We start from the raw sequence: 25,924 nt of genomic DNA on the forward strand, positions 1-25,924 counted from the left end.
AACTGGCACGTGAAAAAAGCGGCTTTCAACTTTTAAACTGTGTTTCGCTTACACCTTGTTAAACGTATGACAGAAGAAAGGAATTTGATCATCTTATCAGAAACTTTTGCAATTATTTCAACTAATTATGAACTGAGTTTGATTCAAATATTATAATTTTCAATTTTGTATATAAAGTTTTGGTTTGATTAGTGTTTATCATGAAATGATGTGTGAGATTCAAATAAGCGGTCGTTATTTTACACACTTAACCATTCTGTATAGTTAAACTGGAGCAAATGTTCTTATAAGTCATACACTGTTCATTTATTTTATAACAAAATTCGTCCAGACCTCAGACAAAACATACTTTCGAGCAAATATAATTATATTATGATAATCAAATATTCGATGAGTTGCTGCGCCAATTATAAATTATAATTTTATAATATTGCATTGCACAATATAAAAATATAGGATATCCATTTTGAAAAGGTGGTTTGGTAATTTTTTCAGTTTATTTATATAAAAAAATATATTTGTAATTCAATATAATCATTTATAAAATAGTAACTAAAAGAGCTAAAATAAATATGATTTATAAAATATGTATGGTAAAAATTATTATTAATATTATTTTTAATTACAAAACTACATATTATTTATGTATATGAATATTAATATATATTTCAAATTCTATTGAAAGATCATCGCAAAGAAGGCAATAATCTTGCTCATCCCTAGTGAAAGTTTCAATAATTGAGCGATTCTCAGATAAAAGAGAATTAAGTTTTCCTGCTTTCCGTGGCTCGGCCTTGGCAGCAGTTTTGATCAATCTTTTGTGCAAATCGACGTCGGCCGCTCGCAATCCTGCACATGCTCTTGCCACTCGTGGTGCAGAATTACAAATTTGCTCCGATTCAATCTGGCGCGATTTTTCACTGGCAGCACCAACGCCGCTGATCGGATTTGCAGCCCCAATATGGTGCACCCCCACCCACCCCCAGCTGCCGCGCCTGGGATTTTTGATTTATAAGCCGCTCCTCATATTATTAAGTGGTCAGAGGAGGTTTTTTTTTGCTATATTTACCCGGGGGTAGGCAGGTCTCTTTTATGCGCGAAACCTTTTAGAGGCGAGTCACCTGAGAATTTGCAGGCCGAAGCGGGTCCGGCGATAAATTTCCATTTGCGTCAAATATCAGCACGCGTATATAAATTCTTCGATTTGCGCCAGATCGAAGTAGCCGGGCGTGTGTTTGTACAGCTTTGACACTTCATTCACTCGGCGTCCTGCTGCGTAAAAAGGATTTACGCCGTTCGGCGACGAGGCGAATTTATTCACATCGATCCCCCTTTGCTCCGGCTGCAAGCTTTGAGGCTTAGCAGCCAATTAATGACGGGATTATTTTGCCCGTTTGTCAAAAAGCACAGGCCAAAGTGATAATTTCTGCCCTTAATATGGGTTGAAATTTTTATACCCTTCAAGCTTGGAAAGAATTCTAAATTTAAAAGTTTCCTATTTATATAGTTTTTTAATATTACAATAAAATTTCTTAAATAAATTCCAACTGAATTTCACTATTTCAAAAATATTAAGGTTCTTTTTATGTAGAATTGAATATTTAAGTCTGTTCAGATTGTAACGAGTTTGAAATAAAAAATTGTAGGAATATAATGACCAAAATATATTTGCAATCAGTTGTAATAAAAAAATTGTTAAAGATTTGGAGATAAAGAGCGATTTGATTTGTCATCTCCTCATAGCATTCTTGAGTCTTTTAATCATGGTTTCATAATAAATTAAGTAAAAGTGATTGTTGATGCATCACTGGACATTTTGTGCTCAAATACTTTTTCCATACATTGAAAACTACAAATTGGATTCAAATTTGGTAGAGAATACAAATCAATTAATTAGAAATTGGAATTTATAAATTAACTGAATGGAAAATACATTAAGCATATTTTGCAGCTCGCTTCTGTTAATGATCCGATTAAAACAGATACATGTGATGTTTTTCGATCTTAATAAGTGGATTCCATACTTTTTTCCCATTTAATGGTGAAAATTTTAAACCAGCTAAAATTTGTTCTGATTCAAACAATTCTGAGCTCAGCACCATCAAAGTCAAACCAACCGCAAAACTTTTGCCATACAAATGTTCACCAAAGTATTAATCCCATGTGGGTGGAACAAAGCAGCCGATGGAAGTGCAATAAAACGCCATAATCACCGATTTCGGCGCCATTACGCGACGTGTTAAGAGATAATCGCCGGACAAAGAGGCGTCGATTTCACCAAGACGAAATAAAGCAAGGTGGGCTTATGAATCACGCGAGGCCAGTGGGCAAGACTTGGCATTATTAACTTATCAAGGCGCACAACACAGGAATTATGTTGCATAAGCCCGCCCTGGGGAGGAAATGCGATAATCCACTTATTCACAATAACCTAATTTATGAGCGTTATTAAATTTTAGATAAGCAAACGCCGCAGCCGCCGCCACGTGCCTCCGGTGACCGGATTAAATTAAAGCGCCCCCTGCAAACAAGACCAAAGTGCACGTCGGCTTGCAGGTATGGGTCACACACTGTGACATGTTGACATGAAGAAAACGTCAAACATCAGTGTATTTTAATGTAAATAAAGCCAATTATCGTTATGCGTAGCAAAACGTTTTCAAACTTCAGTTAAAATACATTTTTAAATTGATTAAAATGGTAAAATCTTTTAAATCCTCAAATTGGAAGAAACTATTTTAATATAAATGTAAATTAAAAATAAAAAGAATGAAATAGGTTGGGCAGATAAACAAAAATAGTAGCTGTGGTGCCTTGTTCAACTTTGATTTTTCTCTTTTCTGTAGCAATGACAAGTATTAATGAATAATTAAACAACATTTTGATTGTAACTTTTTATCATTTCTGAAGAACTACTGGATTTTAAAATCCCTTCAGTTTCATTTCTTTTATTTTAAAAAAGAATCAGTAAAAATGAAATGATCCTTTCATATCAAATTATAATAATGTATTGAACAAGACAATCTGAAACTCATTTTGGGGACCCTCCTTGCGTCACCTGTAATGTGACAGACAATTCGTTTTTCTTTTCGCACGTTCCAAGTCTGCGAAAATCCAACTCGGGCACGTGAGTGCGAAAAGGCGAGCACAATATGTCTTGCAGGGCCGAGTGCTCTCTCACTCGATCATACATCAGGGCCGAGTGACAGAAATATGGACGTGTGATGATGGATGACCACACAACAGGACCATTATCGAGAGCGCAGAGTCGCGACAGCTAATGCGGCAAATAAAAAGCGACACCTCTTTCTGCTCGCCCGCTCAATCTGCGGCGGCGAAAAGAGCAAAGAGGAGCAAAAGGTGCAGGGGGCATCATTTGTACCTCACAGCAGGTGGAAGAAATTCGGAGGAATTTTGCGTTATTTTCAGGCGTGTTGAAAATAAAAGTGCTTGTTAAAAAATTTTTATCCTAGAAATTAATAATGTTTGTAATTTCCTGTACTTTCGTTTATAAAGTGATGGAAAATATATTAAATAAAATGGACTGAAAATGCCCTAAAATTGTTACTTCAATTTTCAACATAATTTTAACAAAGTTAAATTTTAAAGCATAGAAAACTTATATAATCATCATCCACCATTATGTTCGCTATGAAAAATTTAGATTTTTAATACGCGCTAAAATTAAAATACCTTCTTGTAAAATATGTTAACAAAAGCTATTGCAACGATAATTGAATATTCTACAAAAATAAATTCAAAATTACCTACTCTGATGAATCAAAATTTAATGTACGCTTCAAGCATTTGATATTTTAGTTATTTTTATTCAAATCTTCACCAGTTAGGAAATAATGAAAATTGAAGATTGATTCAATTAACAATAAATACACGAAGAAAACAAAATATTTATATATTTATTCACAAATCTTATTCTTTTGTTAGAGCGAGGAAAGTTTGTGAAGTAATGGAGTTATCTAACTGAGCAATCAGCCGTTGAAAAGTTCACCACTGTGTTGCGAAACCTGTCTGTTTATCTTGCTCGCGTTTCGTTATTTCTGGACGTGACGTTGAACTTTGTAAGAAACTAGTGTATCAAAATGTTGTGCCGCGAGTCCTACTTTGGAAATTAAATAACGGCACCGTGTTTTCACAATCCCATATTTCTCTTTCCTATCGTGCAGTGTGTCACATTAAAAAACTTGCTTTTCCACGTGAAATCACAGAGAGATGCACCGACCAAACTTAAATTAGCCGACCAACTTTTGCCTCCCGCAGAGTTAGTTGGTTATCTTTGGTTTCTGCCACATTATAATTTAGCCTGCGCAAAGTTGGGTTATGTATACGTTCAGTTAGTTAGTTGCCGCTTTTTCACCGCCACCATTGTGCACAAATGGCGACGCAGTTCAGACAACTTTTGCCTGGCGCATTTGATTCTCGTTTTGAATCACGAGTGCATTTTGCACTTTACAGCCAGGATAATAATGCTGACGCAATTTGTATTTATGCAGAAATTTTCATTCACCTTCCGGCCACCGTTTTCATCGTTACCCGTGGTTTAATTAAAGTTGAAAGCTCTTGAATGTAAATTTATTGATCAGCCGCTTCATCGATAAAATTACATACATTTTTCCATACAAGAGGCCATTATCATCATCCCAGGGCAAAAACGATGTGGCGAGATTGAAAAATGGGGTTGCACATGGGAGATGGAATTCTATTGGAAGCAATTTTAAATTAATTAATACAGGAAAAAATATTGATATGGCTTTCACCATCAGTAAAGATTTGTGAAAATTTGTTGAAGGGTTTTTAGGGTGGTTGCGAGGAAACTGTTCAAAATGATAACGATAAAAAAAAATTCTCATATTTCCTCTGTTTTGATTTTGTTGAAAATGTTGGCTAGTAAAAGTGAAAAAGCTTGTATTCGTTGTTGAAGTGGCTTTTCTCAAAGACGTGAAGCAATTCAAAATAGCGTGAACGTGAATTGATAAATTGGACGTAAAATTAAATTATTTTGCCTTTTGGACTTTTTAATGAATATGAAAAAAATTATTTTAAATTCCACAAAATTGTTTCATAATTTATTTCTAAATCTCAACATTTCTTCTAGAGATTTCTACAAAATGTTTGATAAACAAAACGATAGATCTGAGGACTTAATCAAGTCAAATTAATTCAGCCGGAATAAATTTACAAAATAATCAATTTCTAATGGATTTTTTTTATACAAAGCGGCCTTTGAAGTGCGACATTTTTACAAACACCTCACAAAAGCTAATATCAAACAGAATTCATGAGAAGCCGCTCTGCTTTTTTGCCTCCATCGGACTAATTGCGTCGCGCTTTCAAAGGGACAAAAGCGTCCACCCAAAATAAGAACACGCTGCTTCATACCTAACGAAATTCACGCTTCGGAGGAACGACCTCGCGCACCTTATGAATATTTGATTGGACCTTGCGAAAATCACTCTTACGTGTGACAAAGAGAACGTACGAGGCCTTATGAAATATTCAAACCATTTGCTTCCTGCTTTTCCTGCTGGAATTCGGAACTTGCTTTGTGCAACAATAATCACTGATTAAGATAAGAGCAACTTAAAATGGCTGAAAATTGCAGAAATTTATTAACTTTCCCATGACTTTGGCATATTTCACAATTTTTCTTACATTTAATATGTACGGATGGAAATTAATCATATTAAAAGATTTAATTATTGCAAATAATGATTTTTTTTTCAGTTTTCGTTTCGATTTTTTAAGGCTCAAGTGAACTTGAATCTTCTATTAAAATTTAAAATTAGTTTATTCAAAAGAAGATTCTTTAGACAATGTAAATAAATCAAATGTAACATAGATTTATAACAATATGAAAAAAAATTGGTGATTAACTTTTAAACTTATTGGCTGGAAATTAAGTAAAATGTACAAATGGAGACCAAATTATAGCTATTTCAAGAAAAATCTTGTCACTAAAGCATCCTGCATAATCACCGATGTGATGAAATCAATTCTTAAGTGTTTTTTTTTTTTTTTTTTTTACCTAATATTCTCTATTTGAGTATTTAAAACCTAATTTCAGAAATTAAAAAAAAAAAAATAAAGTAAGATGAATTCTTGTCTTTTCTTTAGCAATTTGCTTAGAAAGTTGATCATAAAATGTTGAAACTTATATACTTAGTTTGCTTTATTTTCTTCTGCGGAAAATGGAAGCCAGACGAAAAACAATAAAATTATTCATCCCACAAGATCTGTGCGAGAAAACAGAATAAATTTTACGAACCGCGTTTAGTTGTGCGAGGCGAAGTGAGCATTATAATTGCACAGGAGGGCCTACTTTATTTATCGTCTGGGCGGAGGGGGAGCGTTTTCATTTTGCTCGCACATACGCACACCTACCCCTAATATGCGCAATTGCCGTTTATTTATTATTAGCTTCGGCTCCCCTCTTCGTCGATATATAAACTAATTTCGTTGTTGTTCTGGCAATTTCACGCCGGGGGAGTTTTGTTGCGTGCGTCACAACGAACGTACATTTTCTTGCAGGAAAGACGTACGCACGTCCCGAGCACGTGGCCCGTCTCCAGTGCAAAAACACGGTACAGCGCGAATCTTCTCTCGCGGGCAACAACATTTACCAGCGGCGAATTTGCGACGGACGTTAATGTGCAGCCGGCGCTAATAATTAATCGAAACTGCTGTCAAGCGCAAAAAACACGGCGCGCTCTCTCTGTTTGTGCGGCAGACTGTTTTGCGTTTGCCAGCGGCCGCCCTGCTGCGAAAGGGTTGGAATTTCGGTTAATTATGAGCAGACCTTGTACGGTACGAGGCGTGCTTTTAATTGAGGTCTGGTAGTAATTAAACGCTATTAAATATGACCAGCGCGATCAAGGCAATCATAATGGGGTTTACATTAATTAAAATTAATTAACTAGTACATTTTATGCTGCTCAAAATTATTTGAATTGAATTGGGCCGAAAGAAATTGTAAAAGGGTAAAAATGAGTTTATTTCTGAACATTCAAGGTTTTAATAACTGTAAATAATTATCATATTGATAAGTTTATAAAAGAACAGAAGATTTGATAGGTTCAAATTTTAGTTGAAAAAGGCATTTTACCAAAGAAATGCTTTGTTTGATTTGATTTCTATTTCAAAATTTAATAATGCATAATAATATTTTCAATATTAAATATTGAAGTAAATTTGAATATAATCATATAACAATTTTATTACCCATTTGATCATGATAGGTTTATAATTTTTTCCAAATTTTTATTACCAGGCTATAGACACAAAAATTTTCCTTTCTTTAAGATTTCATGGAAAAAATTCTCTTGCGATCATATTTTTTTTTTACCATTTTTATGAAAAATCCATTTTTTTTTTTAACTTGACTTTGTTGTGAAGCTCGCTGATAACAAGACAACATCCCCCCTCAGTTTCAAGATCAAACTCACTTCTACACACAATAAGCCCCCTTTCTAATTAAAACTCATTTTTAATTAAGGCACACATTAATCTGCTCAAAAAACGTGGGTGAATGACTGCTTAGAATTCGAAGGGAGGTGAACTTGCACGTTTTCTCTTAACAAGACCGCCCACGCTCGCACTTGGCAGAAGGTGCTGCTGAAATATAAATTTCCCGCCGCTTTCAGCTTCATCCTGCGCGAGGCCGTAATTTCACGTTGATTTATGCTCGACGTCATTGTCCGATGGGACGGCTTTCAGCAGCCGACAAATTTAATTACGCCCAACGAAATAATTGAAATAAACCCGGAGAGTGTTAAGAAAATGTCCTCGGAGTCCATGATGTGGATCGGAACTCGGAACTGCTGCTTGCGAAACACTCAAAAATCGCCCTCTCTATTTCTCTCAAGAGGATTTATGCCCTATTCTTTCTTGTCGGCTCGCATCAGCACAAGACTCGGCCCATTTTTGCCAGCAAGGTCTGCCTTACTTCGCTCCTTGCCAAGTTTCGAGAGCCTCTTACGTCGCAGAGTAATTGCGTTTTAATTAAATTCTGATAACTGCCTCTCCGAAGCAGCAGCCGCCGCCACGGAGCAATTCAATTCCAGTCGAAACTCTTTATTGTACTTTACTCCTTGTTCATTTTGTTCCTGTGCGTGTCGTGCAAAGAGGAAACAACCTCAAAGTTAATTACAAGACCGTTTGTTCTCAGAAAATGTTTCCGAGAAACGAGGAAAAATTAATCTTTTTAAAGTTTGTTATTTTTTTTTTATTTAATTAATTCAATGAATTTTTTTTAAATTACTATAATTATTTATGAAATAAAATTATTAAATACGCAGGAGGCTAATTTTATATGAAGTGAACTTTTCTAAAAAAAAGGCCACTGTGCTAATTTTAAGAAGAAAAGAGCCGGAAGGATTAGACAAACAAAGGCTGCTTACAAATCTGTGGCGTTGTCGTCATTCGCCACTTTTCCTGTTGTTAATTAAAACCGGCCCGCAGCAGCCAACTCGAAACGAATTTTAATTAAGATCTCAAATTACCTCCGGTGCCAAAGTAAGGACGCGAACAATATCCGACGAGTTTCGCGTTTCAAACTAACTTTGTAGCCACGCGTTTTAGTTGCAAACACGTCGGGGCGATCGCAGGACAAATCCGCACTTTTGCACACTTACCTGCGGTTCGTTGGTGAGCAGCGCGTGGTGCTCATGGCTGGGCGAGAGCGACCGCTTCGTGATGGCTGGGTGCTCGAAAATGTACACGTCGTCGAACAGCTGCAACACATCAAAGAGTGACGGTTATTCAATGAATCGTGTCAGTGAGTGAAGGCAATGAAGAGTGGGTGGAAACTTCACAGGTGTTTAATGGAGGGGTCAAAGTTTCCAAATATTTGCAGCTAAACCAGAGGACTCGAAAACACGCTGACTTAGTTAATTAATTCTTGCCGAAAGATGGCTATTTAAGCAATCGGTTCAAGGAAATCGATACGGTTAGGAGTGATTAATGTTTATTAAAAGTTAAAGTTGAAAATGATTCGCTATGCTGTCCACGGGCAAATACAGTTAATTAGAGAATGAAAATAAAATCAAGATGGACAGAATAATCAACATTTAAATCCAACGAATATAAGTTTATTGCTGAACATTGCTTTAAAAAAAACACAAGAGAAAATATTAAAACAAAAGTACATTCACTATTTTAAATAACTTTTGAGTGGGATATTTAAATTAAAAATAAAAATAAAAATTGACTGCCAGACTCTTTTTAAGTGACTTTGAGCCTATAAAATCACACCGGGGATTTTTTCGCCATTCTTTTCATCACACTGTATTGAATATTGAAACAAAATAATAAATACATATAATTATTTAACAAAAAATATACTTTAAATGAATTTTATTAAAGCAATTTTTTTTAATACGCTGAAATAAAATACAAAGAGTTTAAATTAGTATGAAAACAAGTATTGAACACCATGTTCTCTCCACAATTGGCAACCTCAGTTACTTGTCATTTTATATCAAAACCGACAAACAATGGCAGGCGTCAAGTAAATTTTCCAATACCACCCGTTGCCATATTTAAATTATTTCCTCTTCATTGGTGGCACGCGCAAATATCGAATAAATACTCCTATTTATTTGAAAAGATATGGCAGACAGGCGGTTTATATTGTAACAAATAATAATAATTGGGCTCTGGTCTGCCTGGCACCGAATAGATGCGTACAGAATCGATTGCAAACGAGAGTATAATGAACGGCCGGACGGACGCATGTCAATGCGAGCGCGGATCGGCTCGGTGGGGCGAAAAATTGGCTGCTGACTTTTTAATAAACACGCACCGATAAATAATATTTCAATTACATACCATGGGTGTTATTGTTCCGCGTCCCATAAATTAGAAGACCGGCTCTTTTATCATCGCTCTCAATCAGATCCGTCGAGCGTGTCGCAATATTGTGTGTTCGATGAGATAATAAAGCCGAGAGCGAGTTCATTTTCCTCGAGTCTGCTCTCCCATGCAAATCATTATTTATGAAAAACCAGCGTTGCCCGGATGAACGCATTTTTGGCTGAGCTTTAAACAAACAAACTAAAAAAAAAAATAACACTGTCTAGACGAGTGTACGCCGAAATTGCCCACTTTTATATTTATATCGAAGCGCATGAAGCATCTGTCCCAGATCACCCATTCAGCGGAGGAAAAAAAACAACGCATACATATTTTTCTCACTACTGCTGGACACAACCCAAATGGCATGTTTTGTCAGCTACAAAAGTAAAATACGCAGAATCTGTGTGATTTTTTGTGTGGGTTGCTTGTTTGCATCCGTAATTGTTGATGTTACCAATGCTAAATGAATAAATAAATACACTGGCAACAGTTGTTACCTAAATGATGAAAATAAGGTAGTCTTAAATTTTTGAAGTTATGCAACGTGCAAATCACTCCATTGCTCCAGGTTGCATACGCATTTTTATAATCGTTTTAGAAAAGTGGATAAGTTTCCTTCTTTAATTAATAAAAACATCAAATTATCCCGTTTTAAATGAATTTACCTAACTGTGAAAGAATTTCATCTTTCAAGGATTCAAAAATATACTACTTATTTTCCCTGGACAAGTTATTCTTGGAGTTGGTGGAAAATGCTGGTTTGACTCAAAATGTATTTGATCACATTAAAATTACTTTAAATTGAAAAATTACTTAAATTTTTTATTTCAACAGGTGGTGTCATCTGCTGGTCGAGGCAGCGACCGCGATTTTCATCTGTTAGCACTTTTTCCTTATCTGCTTTCATTCGTCGTCTTTGCTTTTTTCTCTCTTCAGACGAGCAAACATTTTCAAGTGTGTTGGCCATTTCCCTTTGAGCGGACGGCAATTGGCGTGCAATGCAATGAATGAGAAGTGGCGTCGTGCATCTCTCCAGCTATAGCTGTCACCACATGAATTATTTCTGCCGTCGACGTGCACAGAGCAAACAGCATAAACAGCCGGCGACGGGGAAAAATTCCGCCGGTTTATTGCGCTGCCAGTTGAGAAAAGGAGCAAAAGTTTACTCGGAATGGAAGCAGGAGTAAGAAAGTAAGTATTTTTATGGAGGAGCGAATCGTGTCCCGCATTTGACGATAAGCGAGCGACAGGGAGATAAGCAAGGTCAGTCGCTTTGAAGTTGGCATGAATTATTCAGAGCAGGGCGAGTGAGTGGCATTGGCTGTATTATTAGCACAAAAGGGACGCAAATCTTTTGGAAGATGTTATTAATTAGCGGTGAAAGGCAGAGAGATGCGCCTTTGAGACGCAAATCTCAAGCGTAATTCGAGTACAAAAGCTTAATTAGAGATACAAGGCGATATTATTATTTCTCCGTGCAAAACGTGAACGGATCCGCTGCTCTAATATATTATAAAGGCGAACGGAATTGGCTCCTAAATTGAATGTGGCCTTCCCTTTGAGTAGGAAGTTTACTTTGAAAAAAGGAAAAGGAAAAAGCCGGTAGCCATTTTTCGTCTGATGGGAAATTTGTGTCTTATTTGAATAGCTTTTGGGGAAGTTTAATCTTTGGGGACGCCAAAGCAGGGATATTGAATTTGGCAAATGAAAGCGTTTCTCTGTGAGGAAACAATGTGAACGCGGCTGGCTCAATACGGGTCATGCGGCGACGGCGGCGGCGTCTTTTGACCGAAAGCACAGAGACGTTTCAATCAGGGAAATGGGCTTTCGATCGGTCCATTCAAAGAATTACTTTGAAGAAGGAGAGAAAATTATTCAATAGCTTTCGAGTTTTGCTTTTAATCTGATGCAAATATAACAGTTCTTTCTTGATAATCAAACATCAAAAGCAGATTTCACTTATTGAAAAGTTTGCTAAAACAATTTTATTTCCGACTTTTATCGTTTAATTTTGACATTTTTAACTGAACGAATTAAAATATTTTAATTATTTCTCCTGATAATTTTCTGACAATATTGATTTTATTTATTCCTTCATGATTGGGTATCAATTTTTATTGTTCGTCAAAAATTCTACAAATTTAATTTTTCTAAAAATTATTATGTGGTACTTTTAATCAATCTACATTGTTTGCACAGAATTTTTTCAATTTTTAATCGTCCTTTGTCATTGAATTTTTTCTCCTTTTTTGTGCCCATTTCCATTAAAAGGCAAACGATATTGTTTCGCTGTAATACAATTTTGAAAACAGTGATGCTTCATTTGGAAAAACTCGTAGGTTTTATTTCAGAACAGTTGCCGTGGTGGTTAAATTGCTCGAGCGCTAGTCACGTTAGCCGAGGCAAAATGAAATCCACCCTGCTTTTTCCGACTGATAAACTCGCCTCGCGTGTGATTTACCGTGGCGAAATTAAAAATTCAAAACGCTCCCGGCCAGATAATAAATATTTATGCCTGCGTGTCGTGTATTCTGTGAGCGGAAAAAGAGGTCCACATACATACATACATACATATAAAAATGCCTGTTGATAATGTTTCGCACCTGACGTTGTTCACAACTGGCTGCCTCCTCTCGGGATAAAAATATCACCAGATTATGTGAGCGGATGAAAAATGAACATTTCGCTGACATATTATGCTTGGCATACGTGTCTGAGACGTGCACGTCACAATTCACCGTCGCGAAATTTGTCAACGCTCCTCCGGCAGAACTTTTTTTCTTCGCTTCTTTTTCTTCAAGCAAAATTGAGTTCATTATATTATCTGCAATGAGACAAAGAGTGAGAGAAAAAAACAACGGCCGAGCTGCTTCGCATGCAGATTCTCGCTTTTTGCACCACTCATTTCATCCGGCGGCGTGCGGAAAATTAGTTTAATTAAAGCTCATCAGCTGCCGCGCCGAGGAATAAAAAGCGGTGCATAGAAAGAGGGCCTTTGGAGCAATTGATTCAACGCCGCGCCACGCAAAATTTAATTAAAATGGGTGCTAGCCCCGACAAGAGATTTATTAAAAGGAATTTTGTTTCAAAATAATCCTGGTGTAATTTTAATGGTAATATTTTTAAAAATGAAGCATATATTACTGAAACACACAGCAAATAAAGTTTTTGTACTTATGCATATTATAAACAAATCAAACTGTGTTTTAAGTAAACTTTGATCATTATAATTGTTAAATCTATAATTTGAACTCATTATGATGTCCTTAGGTGGACATTAAAATCTGAATCGTATGACAGACACACTAAAATAAGCAACTTATAATTAATTTTCATAAAAATTTTTGTAAATGAAGAGTATGATATTTATAAATTATTAAACAGAAAACTATGGTTAATTTTAGAAAAATTATTCATAACAAATAATTTAATAGAATGGTATGAATTAAAAAATAAAAATAGTAAATTAATTTTAAAATTATTGTATAAAGGCAGAAAATAATAAAAAGTTATTTAAGTAAAACTCGTAATTAAAGCGCATAATCAATTATGAGAGATATAATTTATAATGTTTTGTTATCATTATTATTTTTTTTTTCATAAAGCAAGTCAAATTACGAGAGAATTCGATTTTTGAAATTAAATAAAAGACAAAAATTTATTCTCATGTTCATTTAGGGGGGGGGGGAGCTTTTCTCCAATTCATATAACTTTTGAAATGAAATATTAACAATTTGACAAAATTCAGTAACTTTTGAGTCAAATTATAGTTCACTTCTGGTTGTTCCATGTGTTCATACACAACTCAAACACAGCGCACGAAGTGCTTCGCTCGCACACTTGAAGCGAGAACGAAATCCGCGGCCGTAAAGTAAAACGGAGAAAGCCCAAACAAACACGGTGTACCGGAGAGGCTACCCAAATAAATAAGCCTGCACGTTGGTGTGGCAAACACTTTTAAAGAAAGAGCGGGCGCAAAAAGGAGGCGCAAAACGAGCGCATTTCTCATTTTTTGTGTGTGCGGCCGGTCGGACGGACGGTCGAGTAACAAGACCCGAGGAGGAACGGTCGTTGCTCGGCAGCCTCTTGCTTGCTTCCATTGTTAATTCTCGAGAAAGGACGAGCGCCTCATCATCGTTTACTCGGCCGGGCTTATCTCTTGCCCAAGGAGGATGCGGCGGCCACTTGTGCTTTCTTCCTTCCTTAACAACAGCCGCACCACCAAATAATAAAGTGCAGGCCCCGAAACAGTTCGCAGAGGCTTTTTGACGAGCTCCAGATAAATTCTTGATTTAGAAACTTCTGAGCTTTGTTAAGCAACGAACTAGAGCTGGTAAGGCAGTACAGTCAGTTTCGTTCTGAAGAAATTCACTTCGTGTTTAAAAAAAACATTTTGTTCAAGAGGGTTTTTAAAAACTTTCAAATTATTCAATCTAATTTTTACCGTAATTTTTTTGAATAAATTTGTTATAAAATGAAGTTTTATTATTTTCAATTGCTTTTCATTACTCTACGTAGAAATTCACACCATGAAATGAGAAGCTCAATGAAGAAATAAATAATTAGGCTAACATAGTCTCACCCTGCGCTTTATCTCTCTGTTATAACGCAAGGAATGCTTAATTGCATTAATTACTGCAGGATGGCCTCAGCACTTTATTGCTCGTCTGATAATTTTCTTGGAACTGCATTAAAATTTTAATCATTTTACAATTACTGTGAAATTCCTTGTTTATCAGTTTTGTTATTTAAAAAAATTCACTTTTATAAATTGTACATATATTTGCAGTCCATCGGGTTGTCAAAACAAAAGAAAGGTGAACATTAATTATTTTCAGTAGTTTGCAGCCCTTTAATTAATTTATTGATGGAAGATAAATAAAATTTTTACAGCATGAATATTATTGATCAAGACGCCATTTTTAATATCAAGACCCATATTCAACAATAGGAGCAACAATCTGTTGATTATTTTCAATTGTTGACTAGAATGTCAAATTCGAATATTGAAATTAAAAATAGTTTTTCAACCAATCCATACTTCTAATATATCCACAAGTTGAGTTATTAGTAATTTAATGTACTTTGGAATAATTCAGGTTAACATTAAAACACAATATCGAAAATTTCATTCAAAAATGGAGCCTTTTACAAGCAAAATTGAATCTAAACTAGAAATATACCTACCAGTTGAAAAATCCAGACGAACTTTTCTGTCCTTATTAGTTCTTATTAGGCAACAACCACCACTTCAGGGCCCAGCAGCCTGCATTTGAATCACTCTGAAGTGCAGCGACTGGCTAGACTGAACACCTCTTTGTGCAGATTTTAATCCCGGTTGCGTTAGCCGTGGTCGTTTCGCTTCTCCAACAGTCGGCGCTTAATTGCACCCGCCGCCCTGTTTATGACGACTCGGCCAACTAAATAACAGCGGCCAAATTAAAATTCACGCATGGCTTGTTCTTTTTGCTTTCTCGGTAATGAGAGAGAACTGCCTGCCTGCGTCTCTGCTAAGTACAAAAAGCATTTGAAAATATACACGCCGCGGGTTTTCTGCCCGACAGCTTTTCCGTCGGCCATTGAATTAACTTTTTAAGAAGGCTTTCATTCGCCCGAATTATTTCTCAGCCCGAATAAATGTAATTTTGGAATTACACCCCGTCGAGCGAAAGTCGCACAATATTTTAATGAAAAGCATCGTCGCTGAAACAAAAGTTCAACTTTCCGGGGCTAATCAACGATTCGGTTTGTGACTTCGTCTCTTTTTATGGGATTAATTTTGTCGCCGGCGCACATACATATGAAATCGCTCGCAGCCATATAATAATAAAAGTTTTCGTCAACTCCCAACTTTTGCCGGTCCGACTCTCTCAATTCATGCTATCGTATGCCCTTTGACTGTCCTGCGCTGATATTTATAAATTCATGCGTGCGAGACTTTCTGTGCCGTCAACAGCCAACAGTGGGCAATAAACTGCCGAGCTTCATTTTGCTCTGCTTTTTCCTCGCGCAAATATAAAAGACATAAAAGCGCGGCCCACTTTTCGCATATCTCTTCGAGTGCTGGAAAATGTCAAACGCAGAGGACGTAGCAAATAACGTCGAGGACAAGCGCAAGGAAAATGAAAGCAACGGTTTCTCTTTCAGTTTGTGTTATTTTGTTGCAGATTTTGTATAAAAAAAATAATATTAAACATTATACAATAAATTTTTTTTGGAGTACTAAAATTTTTATTCTAAAATGATTTACGCAAATTTTTAGGAATGCTTCAATTAAAAAAAAAAAAAACATGCAATTGCAGAAACTATTATTTATATTTTTGTGGTGGAATTTCATAATCAAGGGTTGATTCATGGTAATTTGAATTTAAAATCGGCTTTTCCTCGTAAAGTTTTGTGAGTTGATTATTGTTTATGATCAGGATATTGTTTTGTTTTAACAATAAACAACTCACAAAACCCATCGAGGAACAGCCGATTTTAATTTCAAATCAACATATTACTTTATTGTTACATTAGCATATTAACTTAAGCATCGTTTTTTGTTTTAATCAAGTAATAATCTGGACAAATGAACGAATTTTCAATTTTTATTCTTTATTTTTACGTTAGTTTTCTATATCCCGTCATAGGAAGATTTAGATGATTTTTATTAAAAGAGTAATTGATTGATAAAAAAAGAGAATTTGATGATAACGAAAGCCTAGAAATCCTCAATTTTTAATCTTATATATAAGATTACCAATTAATCAGTTGATCACATATTACGGTTATTAATCTTTTATTTAATTTTAATTAAAAGGTGATTTACGGTCATTGAATACATTAATGCTTCTTTACAACGATTGCATTAAAACATCAGATATCATCTGCAGAGCATTGCATTTGAAACAGCACATTCAATAATTATTTCTTTTTATCATTAACAGCAGATTGAACAGAGAACTTCGTACACATGATTGGACTCATTAAAGTGCAAATTGCGAATATTAACATTGATTGCATTTCCAACTCGGCGAACACGGGAGTGCAATCATTGCGAGGCAGCCTTTGCAATTAGCAGCACGTGCGGTTAGGCGACTTTTTCCCTGGCGAAATGCATTCACCGTTAGCGCAACTTCCCAGGCCTGCACGAGCCCTGCATTTGAATTTCCACGAAAGGCATTTGTGCGAAAAGTTAATATATTTGAAAACACATTCAGACCTTTTATCGGTAAATGCGTTTTGCAAATTTAGTTATTGAAATGCAACGCGAGTTATGAAATGAAACATTCGCACAAAGAAACCTTGTTGGAGTTGGCGCTCATAAAGCGGCGCATACAAATTTATCCCTGACGTTTATTTGCTTATATTTTACGCGAGTAATGGCGCACTTGAAGCGCGCAATAAATTGCCAACATTTGTTTCTTCCGCAAATAGTGCGTGTCGAGCAAAAGCACCTCAATCGATTTATTTAAATAATCCCACTTGGGACAGAAACGCAAAAAGTACCAAACATCTCGGAGAATTATTACAACAAGAGCCGAGAAATTTAGTCCTCGAGAAGATAAAGCCCGTCTAATCTTTGGTGTCGGCCTAATTATACGCGCAGTATAAATTTCGAGCTGCGAGCGAGCGGCAAAAATTAATTCGCTTTTAAACTGTTTAAAGCCACTTTGCGCTCCAAAAGCCGGCATTAGATCCCGCACTAATGGCAACTCGCAGCGCGAAGATGTTTGCATACGTACGAGTCCTAGGGGCTTAATCTTCGCTGTTGCGTGCCACGCCAGCCGAGTTTCAATTAATCGTAATCGCCTTCCGATACGCAGCCAATTTCGCTCGCCTCCCCCGGCAATAATCCTCTAGGCGAACAAATTAGGGATGCATTCCAATTATCCGACTCAAATTGGCAAAAGCGGTTCAGAAACACCTCGTGAATCGTAAAACTTGAGCCATTTTTATCTCCCAGTTCACGGAAATTTCAAAAAACAGATTCACAGAATAAATAATTTAGAAATATATTTTGTTAAAAAATGTTTTCGTGAGTTATTTATTCTCAGTATTGACCAGAAAAATTGTAAAAATTTATGATTCTCGTTGTTTCAGAGCTTTTTAAAATTTATCAAAATTAATAACATTTATTCAGACCTGATTTTGGTCTCATTGCAATGATTCTTAAGGTTTTGAAAAAAAATTGTTGACAAACAATTGAGTTGTTAAAACTTTCAAACCTTCCCAAACAAGTATTTTAAACGGCTTCGAGAACTTTCAAGATGATGAATTAACTAATTCAATTTGGAATTAAGCGATGTAGTCCTTACGAAAATTATTTTATCTTTGAAAAATTTTGATTTTCTGAATTTTTGCATCCTTAAAAAAAACATAATGTTTTCAAGAAGCTAAAAAAAATTCCATTTTACTTTATACTATTTAATTTTGTATCAAAAATATTCCTCGAAAATTATTTATTTGTAAATGCGCGCAATTTCAAGCGAATAAATAATAGTTATTAATTTATGTGACACCGCCACTAACGCAATTAACCGACTAATGCAAAAGAGACGTCCTTCTTCAGACACGACCCTTTTCAGTCTCTTGACGCCGGTTCATCATCGTTAGGCTCTCTTGCAATAAGTTATGCCGCTCCGTTTGTTTTAATTTCCAACGCCCTCCGTCTCTCGCTTGAATTAAATTAGACCGACGATAGATTGCGTTCTGATTGATTGCGTCTCTGTCTGCTTCGCGAGTGTCAATTATGATGTCTCCGCGCTCAAGGTGCTTTTGCCTTATTGATCATCACAGACTCTCTCACCTCCCTCGCATCACTGAACTTTCAAATTAACTTAAAAGGCACTTTAGACTTGTTGGCTGCGCGAGGAAATGCATCGATTTTTAACGAGTTTAAAACTTCGCGTGAATGCACGATTTTTTTTATACAGTTCAACTTTTCGTGCTCCGGTTATTCGATTCGCCTTTACTCGTTTTTCTGGCGATTGACTCCAGATAGGGTTGTGAGATAAAATCAAACATGCACATTACCTTCGCCACCGTTTCTATTGCCCAATTACAGAACTTTCTCTTGCTCTGGCTGCCGCGGATCTGCGTTAAAAAGGCATCGCATTTGCATGAAACAAATCGTCTCATACATTTTCCCCCAGAGCACTTTTGCCGTCAATTTCAACTCTGAAATCTCTTTATTGACCTCTCATTTTGAGCAATCTGAACAACTCAGAATATTTGCAATATCATGTGCAAGCATATTATATTTTTAATTTTGTTTGTACATTATTAATAAAAACTTAAGTATTTACAAATAAAATTTCATTAAATTTACTTTTTTTTAATATAATAATGTATATAATAAGTAATTTTACGTATTTTTGCATCAAATGAAAATTTTTAAATAATCTTTCACTTAGGATATTCATCCTACGATAAGTTTATAGTAATAATATTAATATTGTATCAGCAGAGCACAATGAAAAAGCAGTATTTTAAATAAATTTGTATCACTTTATTCCATGTTGCGTTTAATTTACTAAATTATTCAACGTTAGGTCAACTGTGTGATATAGATTCGCAAAATACAGAAATTTTTTATAAATAAAACTCAAGTTCAATTAAATGTCCAATAATTGATAAAGATAAAATGTGCTGAAGATGAGGAATCCAAAAGAATGTGTCTGTGTTTTTTGCTTGTACGTAAGTTTTTTTCTTCTAGCTTCGCAGAACGTATTTTTCAATCACAAAAATTGCATGATTTACTCCTCATTATATTTTTATGTTTAGTGATTTATAGAAACTTACAACCCTAACTATACAAAAGTTAATTTTTTTTACTAATTTTTTATTTTTTATTTATAAAATCTAATTTCAAATACTATATAATATACTTTTCCATCCAGGGATATTTCCTGCGTCCAAAAAAGAGCATTGAATAAAGCAATCAAATTTTAAAAAACCTAACGAAAGTTTGAATTGAGATTAGGATTCCAGGAACATTACCATATAATTACATTGCGGCAATGAAGAGTCAATTAAGAGCAATAATAAATAACACGCACTAGAAAACACTGCCCATTTCAATTATCTGGTAAATTGAATGTTTGATTTTTTTCATCATACGGTCCTACTACATTACCCACCATTGAAACGCTATTTCATTACAACAACAATCACAACTCTGTGATTTAATTTACCAATCTGTTGGTATTGCTATTGCAATCCAATCCAACCGCCGGTCGGATATCAATAAACACATTCCTGTTTAATAACAAACCAATGCATCAATTGGATAATAAAATTAAACAATGCTGATGTAACCATTAGTGATGGTGCGATTGGTATGAATTCTGTTTCGTCTGCGGTCTGGTGCGGTAAAGAGAAAAGTAAAAAAATTGGAGAGCCGCGCCCGTGAAGATAGACAAGGAGAGAATTATTTCCACGTACGCGCTCGGATAAAAGATGATGATGGAGCGACCAGAAAGTGTCTGATATTCTGGAGAGAGACATGCGGGCAGAAACCGAATTCCGTGTGTGCGCAGAGATATATATTTTTACCCGTCAGTGCAAAACGGCACGAATCCGTTCGTTGCCAACGAGGGAGATGAAATCGACATTCACTATAAAACTGCTTTGTCTGGATCTTGGATTGAGAGACCATAAATGGATAAGCAACCAGAAGCTTTACAAATTTTATAATACAATTTTTCCAAAAATTATTCACATCAAGCATTCTTTTTTCACAAAATAAAACATTTATTATACATGAAGCAAAGTTTTTCAAGAATTTAAGAAAAAAAATATTAATTATATAATAATCTGGCTTTATTAATTAAATTTCCTTTTCCGTTTTGTTGTTTTTAATCGGTTGGTGGCGCTGCCATGAATTTTAGAACAAGAATAATTCTTGATTTTAATTTATTTCCAAGAATTAGAAAAAATTCTGGCTAAAATGTCATTTGCTAGATTATTTACTGATAGACTTATTTATCTGGGACTCGAAGAGCCATTTTAAGACTTTTTAAAAGGTTCCTTTTCACAGAAAAAGGATTTTTATGTCAATTAAAAAAAAAACTTAGCGTCTGAAAAATTCCTAGCTTTAGGAAAATCATTTTGGAACAAGCAAATGCATAAATCAAAATTTATTTATTGCAGACAGGAAATTGAAGTGCAAAAATGTTCTTCATCTCTCGGCACGAGGATCGATTATCAGCCAGGCCGTGTTTCCGCACCGAGTTGACTTTTTTTCTCATTATTGGGGCGGCAATGCTGCCGGCGTATTTCGCACGCATTGCACCCTCCCGCTTACCCACCCTGCGCGAGGGCAAACAAAGGAATCTGCAATAATAATTACACGCACCTCTCCCCCTTGCTGCAGAGGAGCGAGTCAGTCAATCGGATGATTCATCACTTTTCGCCGCGATCTGTAAAAGCATCACGATCCCCATCTCGCGCAGAAAATAACTCGGCTCGGCAATTTCTTGTTCGGCAAAGCTTTTTTCGATGCCAGTGAATCACCATCATCTTTTCTCGCCGTGTCTCGCTCTCTCGACGCTTTTTGTACTTAGCAAGCTTTCGAACGAACACATTCACTTTCCAGCCGTACTCCAATCTTTCCCTCCTCCCCTTTTTTTCTTTCGCGAGCCGTGCAATTTGCATAATTCCAGCTAACGTAAACAGGCGCACGCGGCCAAATGGGAGGAAAAACGTTTTCAGGCGGCTCCGTGCAAAAAAGGGGCCAAGCGTATGCCATCCAGTGCGCGTCGACTGCCGAGTATGAATTAAATTATTATTACTCTTAATCCGCTCTTTTTAGCTCGCAAGGTTCACGCATCCCTGCGTTACACGGCATAATATTGCAGGCTTTTGTCTGCCGGATTCTGCTTTTTCCCCCCGACTTAACAAGTGTTTACTTTTGTGATCCTGGCGAGTACAATTTAACTGCCGGTCATTAATTGTATACTTTTTAGGGGCTTCAACCAGTGTTATTCTAAAATTTAGACTTTAATTACTTTCCTTAAAGTGGTTAATAAGTGAAAATTACCATAATTCATCATTGAAACTAGAATTTTAAAGTCGTGTTGGGTTATTTGTGAACAATCAATACTAACAATTTAGTGCATCATAAAATTATGCGCAGAAATGCCACTGCATAATTTAATGCAGATTTTAATGTTCAAATTTATTGTATGGTTTCATCTGTATATTATATCATTTACTGCAAATCACTTGAAAGGTGAAATGCTAATTAGTTTTTGGCAAATTTAGGCATATTTTTATTATTCATGAACTTCTCAGCGATTAAGCTATAGATTTATATAATTTACATAACTATTTTCTTTAAAAACATTCATAATTATTTGTTTCTTATAGCTCTGTATGCATGATAAAAAGTACTAAATATATATTTTTTAATTTTTAAAATTATAATTTAAACAATAATAAATAAATTTCAACTACGGTAAAAAATTTATAAACACAAAAATATTTATTTTTATTCTTTTAAATTTAAAAGCTTTGTTGCAGCACTAGAAGCAATTCATCGGTTGCTTCATTAGTGCGCCGCTCTTTGCATTCGTTTTCATTTATGCCGTTCGTTAGAGTCGCGATGATCATTATGCTGTGTAGCTGCACCGGCGGCAGACGAACGGCAGCTTCCCAAAGGCTTTATAGCAAGAGGGATAGTGTGTGTGTGCGCTGCGCGTTATTGCATTTTCCATTTGCAAATTGAATTATCTTGACCCAATTCGCTTATGCACGAGCACTTGTTTCATTGTCAGTCAAGAATCTTGGCGCCCCTTTTGTTGTTCACCGCTCTTAATTCTATTCATATTCTGTGGCCTTCTCATTATTTTGATTTGCTCAATTAAAAAGCGCAGGCTTAGATAAACCGTTTGGGAAAAGGCACATGTTATTTCAATGTAAATTTTGATGCTTTTTGAAATAAGCAATTATCAGACCATTTCTTGGGCTGGGTTCAAACAAAATGAGTTTTATTTTGGTTTTTTTTTCAGAGTGAAATGACAAAAAAATAAATGATATTTCTATGGCCTAGAAATAATGTTTCTGGTGAAATCACGGAATTGATTACGATTTACTCTAATGGACACTCATGCCTGAAATATCGTCGCATGAAATCGGCTTTTGCCAACCCAAAAAATTGGGTATTTATTGCTGACGACCGCAGTATTTCAGTATTTCATTGCTGGCGGCATTTAGTCTGGAAATTTATGAACACCAACTCACTCAACCTAGCGCTTTTCCAAAGACCATTTCATAAATTTCAAGAATTTATTGGGCTGCGCAAAACACGAAGAAATATCGTGACCTCCTGACTGCACGGAAATCTGCAAAGTCGGCTAAAATTTACAACTAGAGACTGAATAATTTCTTCCAGTTCTACGATTTTTGGCATCAAGTATTGTATTTGATTTAAATTTAATTTAGTCAACCATTATAGAGCAATAATTCCAATATAAAAAAGATGAACATTTATAAAAAAAAAATGATAACAATAAAATAAAATAAAAACTTCAAGACATTCAATTTGGATTTTCATTTGTGATAAACTGACTGACATACACTTTTTAATAATTATAAATTACACAAGAAAGGTCGCATCGTCAACGAAAATGGCAAAACCATGCAAATGCAATTACAAGCGGATCAAGATGCTCAATAAACAAGCGCGACGACACCAGAGCGAACGGTGGTGGCGCTTAAAAATAAAGATAAGCATCAATAATAGCCCATACACCGGTTCTTCCGCTGAAATTTAATTATCCGCCTTTCAAGAGCGAGCACAAACAAGATCGTGCGATAAAACAGCTCTGCTTCTTCCGCCTCTCTGACAAAGTCAAAGTGAAGCCAGTCTGGCTTTGTATGCAAATTTCGGGCAAAATGTTTTCTCGCTCGCTTTAATAGAGAGCCGGCCGAATTATTTAAAGCGAGGGGGTCGATAATTGCAAAGAGGGACAGGCTTAATCTACCCAAATTAATTCAGACACCTCCCCTTCAACTTGCCAGACATGCGAAATTTTGTAATATATCCCGTTCAATTCAAAGAAGCTATAATTACAATTAACCACAGCGAGCTCAGAATGGAGAACATGTATCTCTGGTTCAGAATGATTGGCGCAATAAACTACAGCCTGAGGCTGAAAGGAAAACCCGTTGTTCTTATAATGGTGTGTATCTTTTCATTCTTTTCCGATAATGTTTTCCGCCTTCTGGAACAACAATTTTAATGATTTGCGACGAGTACTGCTGCTGCTTTTGTTCCGTCGTCACTCATTATCCATATTTTCTGGGAAAGCTTTTCTTTACATCCATGTTTTCCAAGTATAATTTTCATAATTTTTTTCAATCATTTTTGTTTAACTATTTTCAGGCGGTGCAAATTTTTTTTATAGTTTAAATATATTTTTTGACTATTGTTGTTCATTTCTCCATATCGTTACATCACATCAAATTGATTACATTCAATTGTTCAAATAAATATTTTTCAACAATTGAATGTAAACAATTCGATGTAATAATTTTGAAAAATAAACAAAAATAATGAAAAAAACTATTGCTTGTATTGACAAACAATCAAGAATAACAAAAGAAAAGCAGATGGCATTTAGATCATGCAAATCAGATGTGCATAAATTTGTAGTTGGAAACAAAGAAGATAGTCTTGATTATTATAAAGTTCTTAATGGTTTCAAGGAAGTACGGTGAGAAAATTAGAAGCTGGCTGTATTCATAAAAGCAGTGATATTGGTGTTGAAGAATATCGACGTTTTCTTAGAAAACAAACAGCAAATTACTTATCAGGATTTCGCTCATAGCAGCTCACAGTAGTCTTTAATTTAATTTTGTATCCATATTTAGTTCTAGTTTTTAATATTTACCGCGAAAATGAGACTTTCTACTCAATTTTTTACAAATTAGAAAATATTTTTTATTAATTGTGATTTATCATTGAATAAATTGCTGCTTTTTATTATTAATTAATTAAAATGTCTGGTATAAAATTAATATTTTATCTCATTTAGAAATAATGTATCGGAACTTGTCCTTTTCTTTGATGTACTCTGTAAAAATTTGCATACAAAATTCTCTTCTTCATTGAGCTATTTTTAAAATATACGTAATTGTAAAGGGGAGAGCCGAATTATAAAATTTTTGAAATAACTGTATATCAAGGGTTTTCAGATTGACAAACTTTAACGATGCTACAGGGTGCGTTTCTGGTCTCATTAAATGCGCAGTCACAACGTCACCGCTCACCTGGAACAGAACAAAAAGAGCAATTTGAGTCTCAGCTGAAAAATTACTACCCTCTTCCAAATTGCAGTCGAGAGACAATGTCGAAATAACGAGATTGCTGCAAGGAAGGGGGTGGAGCAGAAAGAGACAGAAATTATTTCGCAACGCGCGTCACTGACGGCAGAACAAAAGGGGCGAGACAGGCGAATTCCTGCGAACAAACAAGGTGTCGTTTCGGCCAAATGATGCACGCGCCGAGTTTCGCCGAAATCGCAAAAACGTAGACAAAGCGTTAACAAAGGAGATTTGTACAATAAGTGTCATCCCGCTGGAAATTTATTGTTTGTTGCACAAAGGGATAAGAATAAAATATTATAGAATTACACACAAGCGCCGGGGGCGAAATAAATGATTAACTTTGTTTATATTAGCGCTCGGCGGCGGCGGAGGGAAAAATAAATTAAGCCTTTGGCTTTTTGCCTACGCGCGCCCCAAAGGTTGAATGTTTTTGTAAGCAGTGAAAACAAAAGGGTCCTTCGCTCTCGCGTTTGCATTCTTGGGTGTCAAAGCAAAAGGGAATGCGACCGGATTCGGTGAATGTGAAGAATTTCGCGCACACACACTCCACCCAGCTGAGAGTGTCTCTCTTTCCTCGTCAGATGAAGTGGACTCGAAAAGCTGAACACTTTTTACGAATTATCGGCAGAAAATCAGGGACGCTCAACTGCGACTGACAGAATTTTCGCTCCCAATATAACTTGCCGAATTTCATAACAGAGCGTTTCATTCCGCGCCAGTTATTCTTTAATTTATATTT

The 25,924-nt window shown here is 35.7% G+C and overlaps 1 protein-coding gene across 2 annotated transcripts in view; it reads right to left on the reverse strand.

Annotated features, from left to right (window-relative positions):
- Positions 1-25,924, reverse strand: part of LOC132203307 (furin-like protease 1) — a 189,719-nt gene that overhangs the window by 41,275 nt on the left and 122,520 nt on the right. For both annotated transcript variants that reach the window (XM_059630979.1, XM_059630989.1), the window contains exon 2: positions 8,649-8,747. In XM_059630979.1, the coding sequence (XP_059486962.1) occupies positions 8,649-8,747 (99 nt within the window). The remainder of the gene's footprint in view (positions 1-8,648; positions 8,748-25,924) is intronic.

The sequence above is a fragment of the Neocloeon triangulifer genome, unplaced genomic scaffold (assembly GCF_031216515.1).
Source record: "Neocloeon triangulifer isolate White Clay Creek 2 clone unplaced genomic scaffold, ASM3121651v1 ptg000002l, whole genome shotgun sequence".
NCBI classification, from domain to species: Eukaryota; Metazoa; Arthropoda; class Insecta; order Ephemeroptera; family Baetidae; genus Neocloeon; species Neocloeon triangulifer.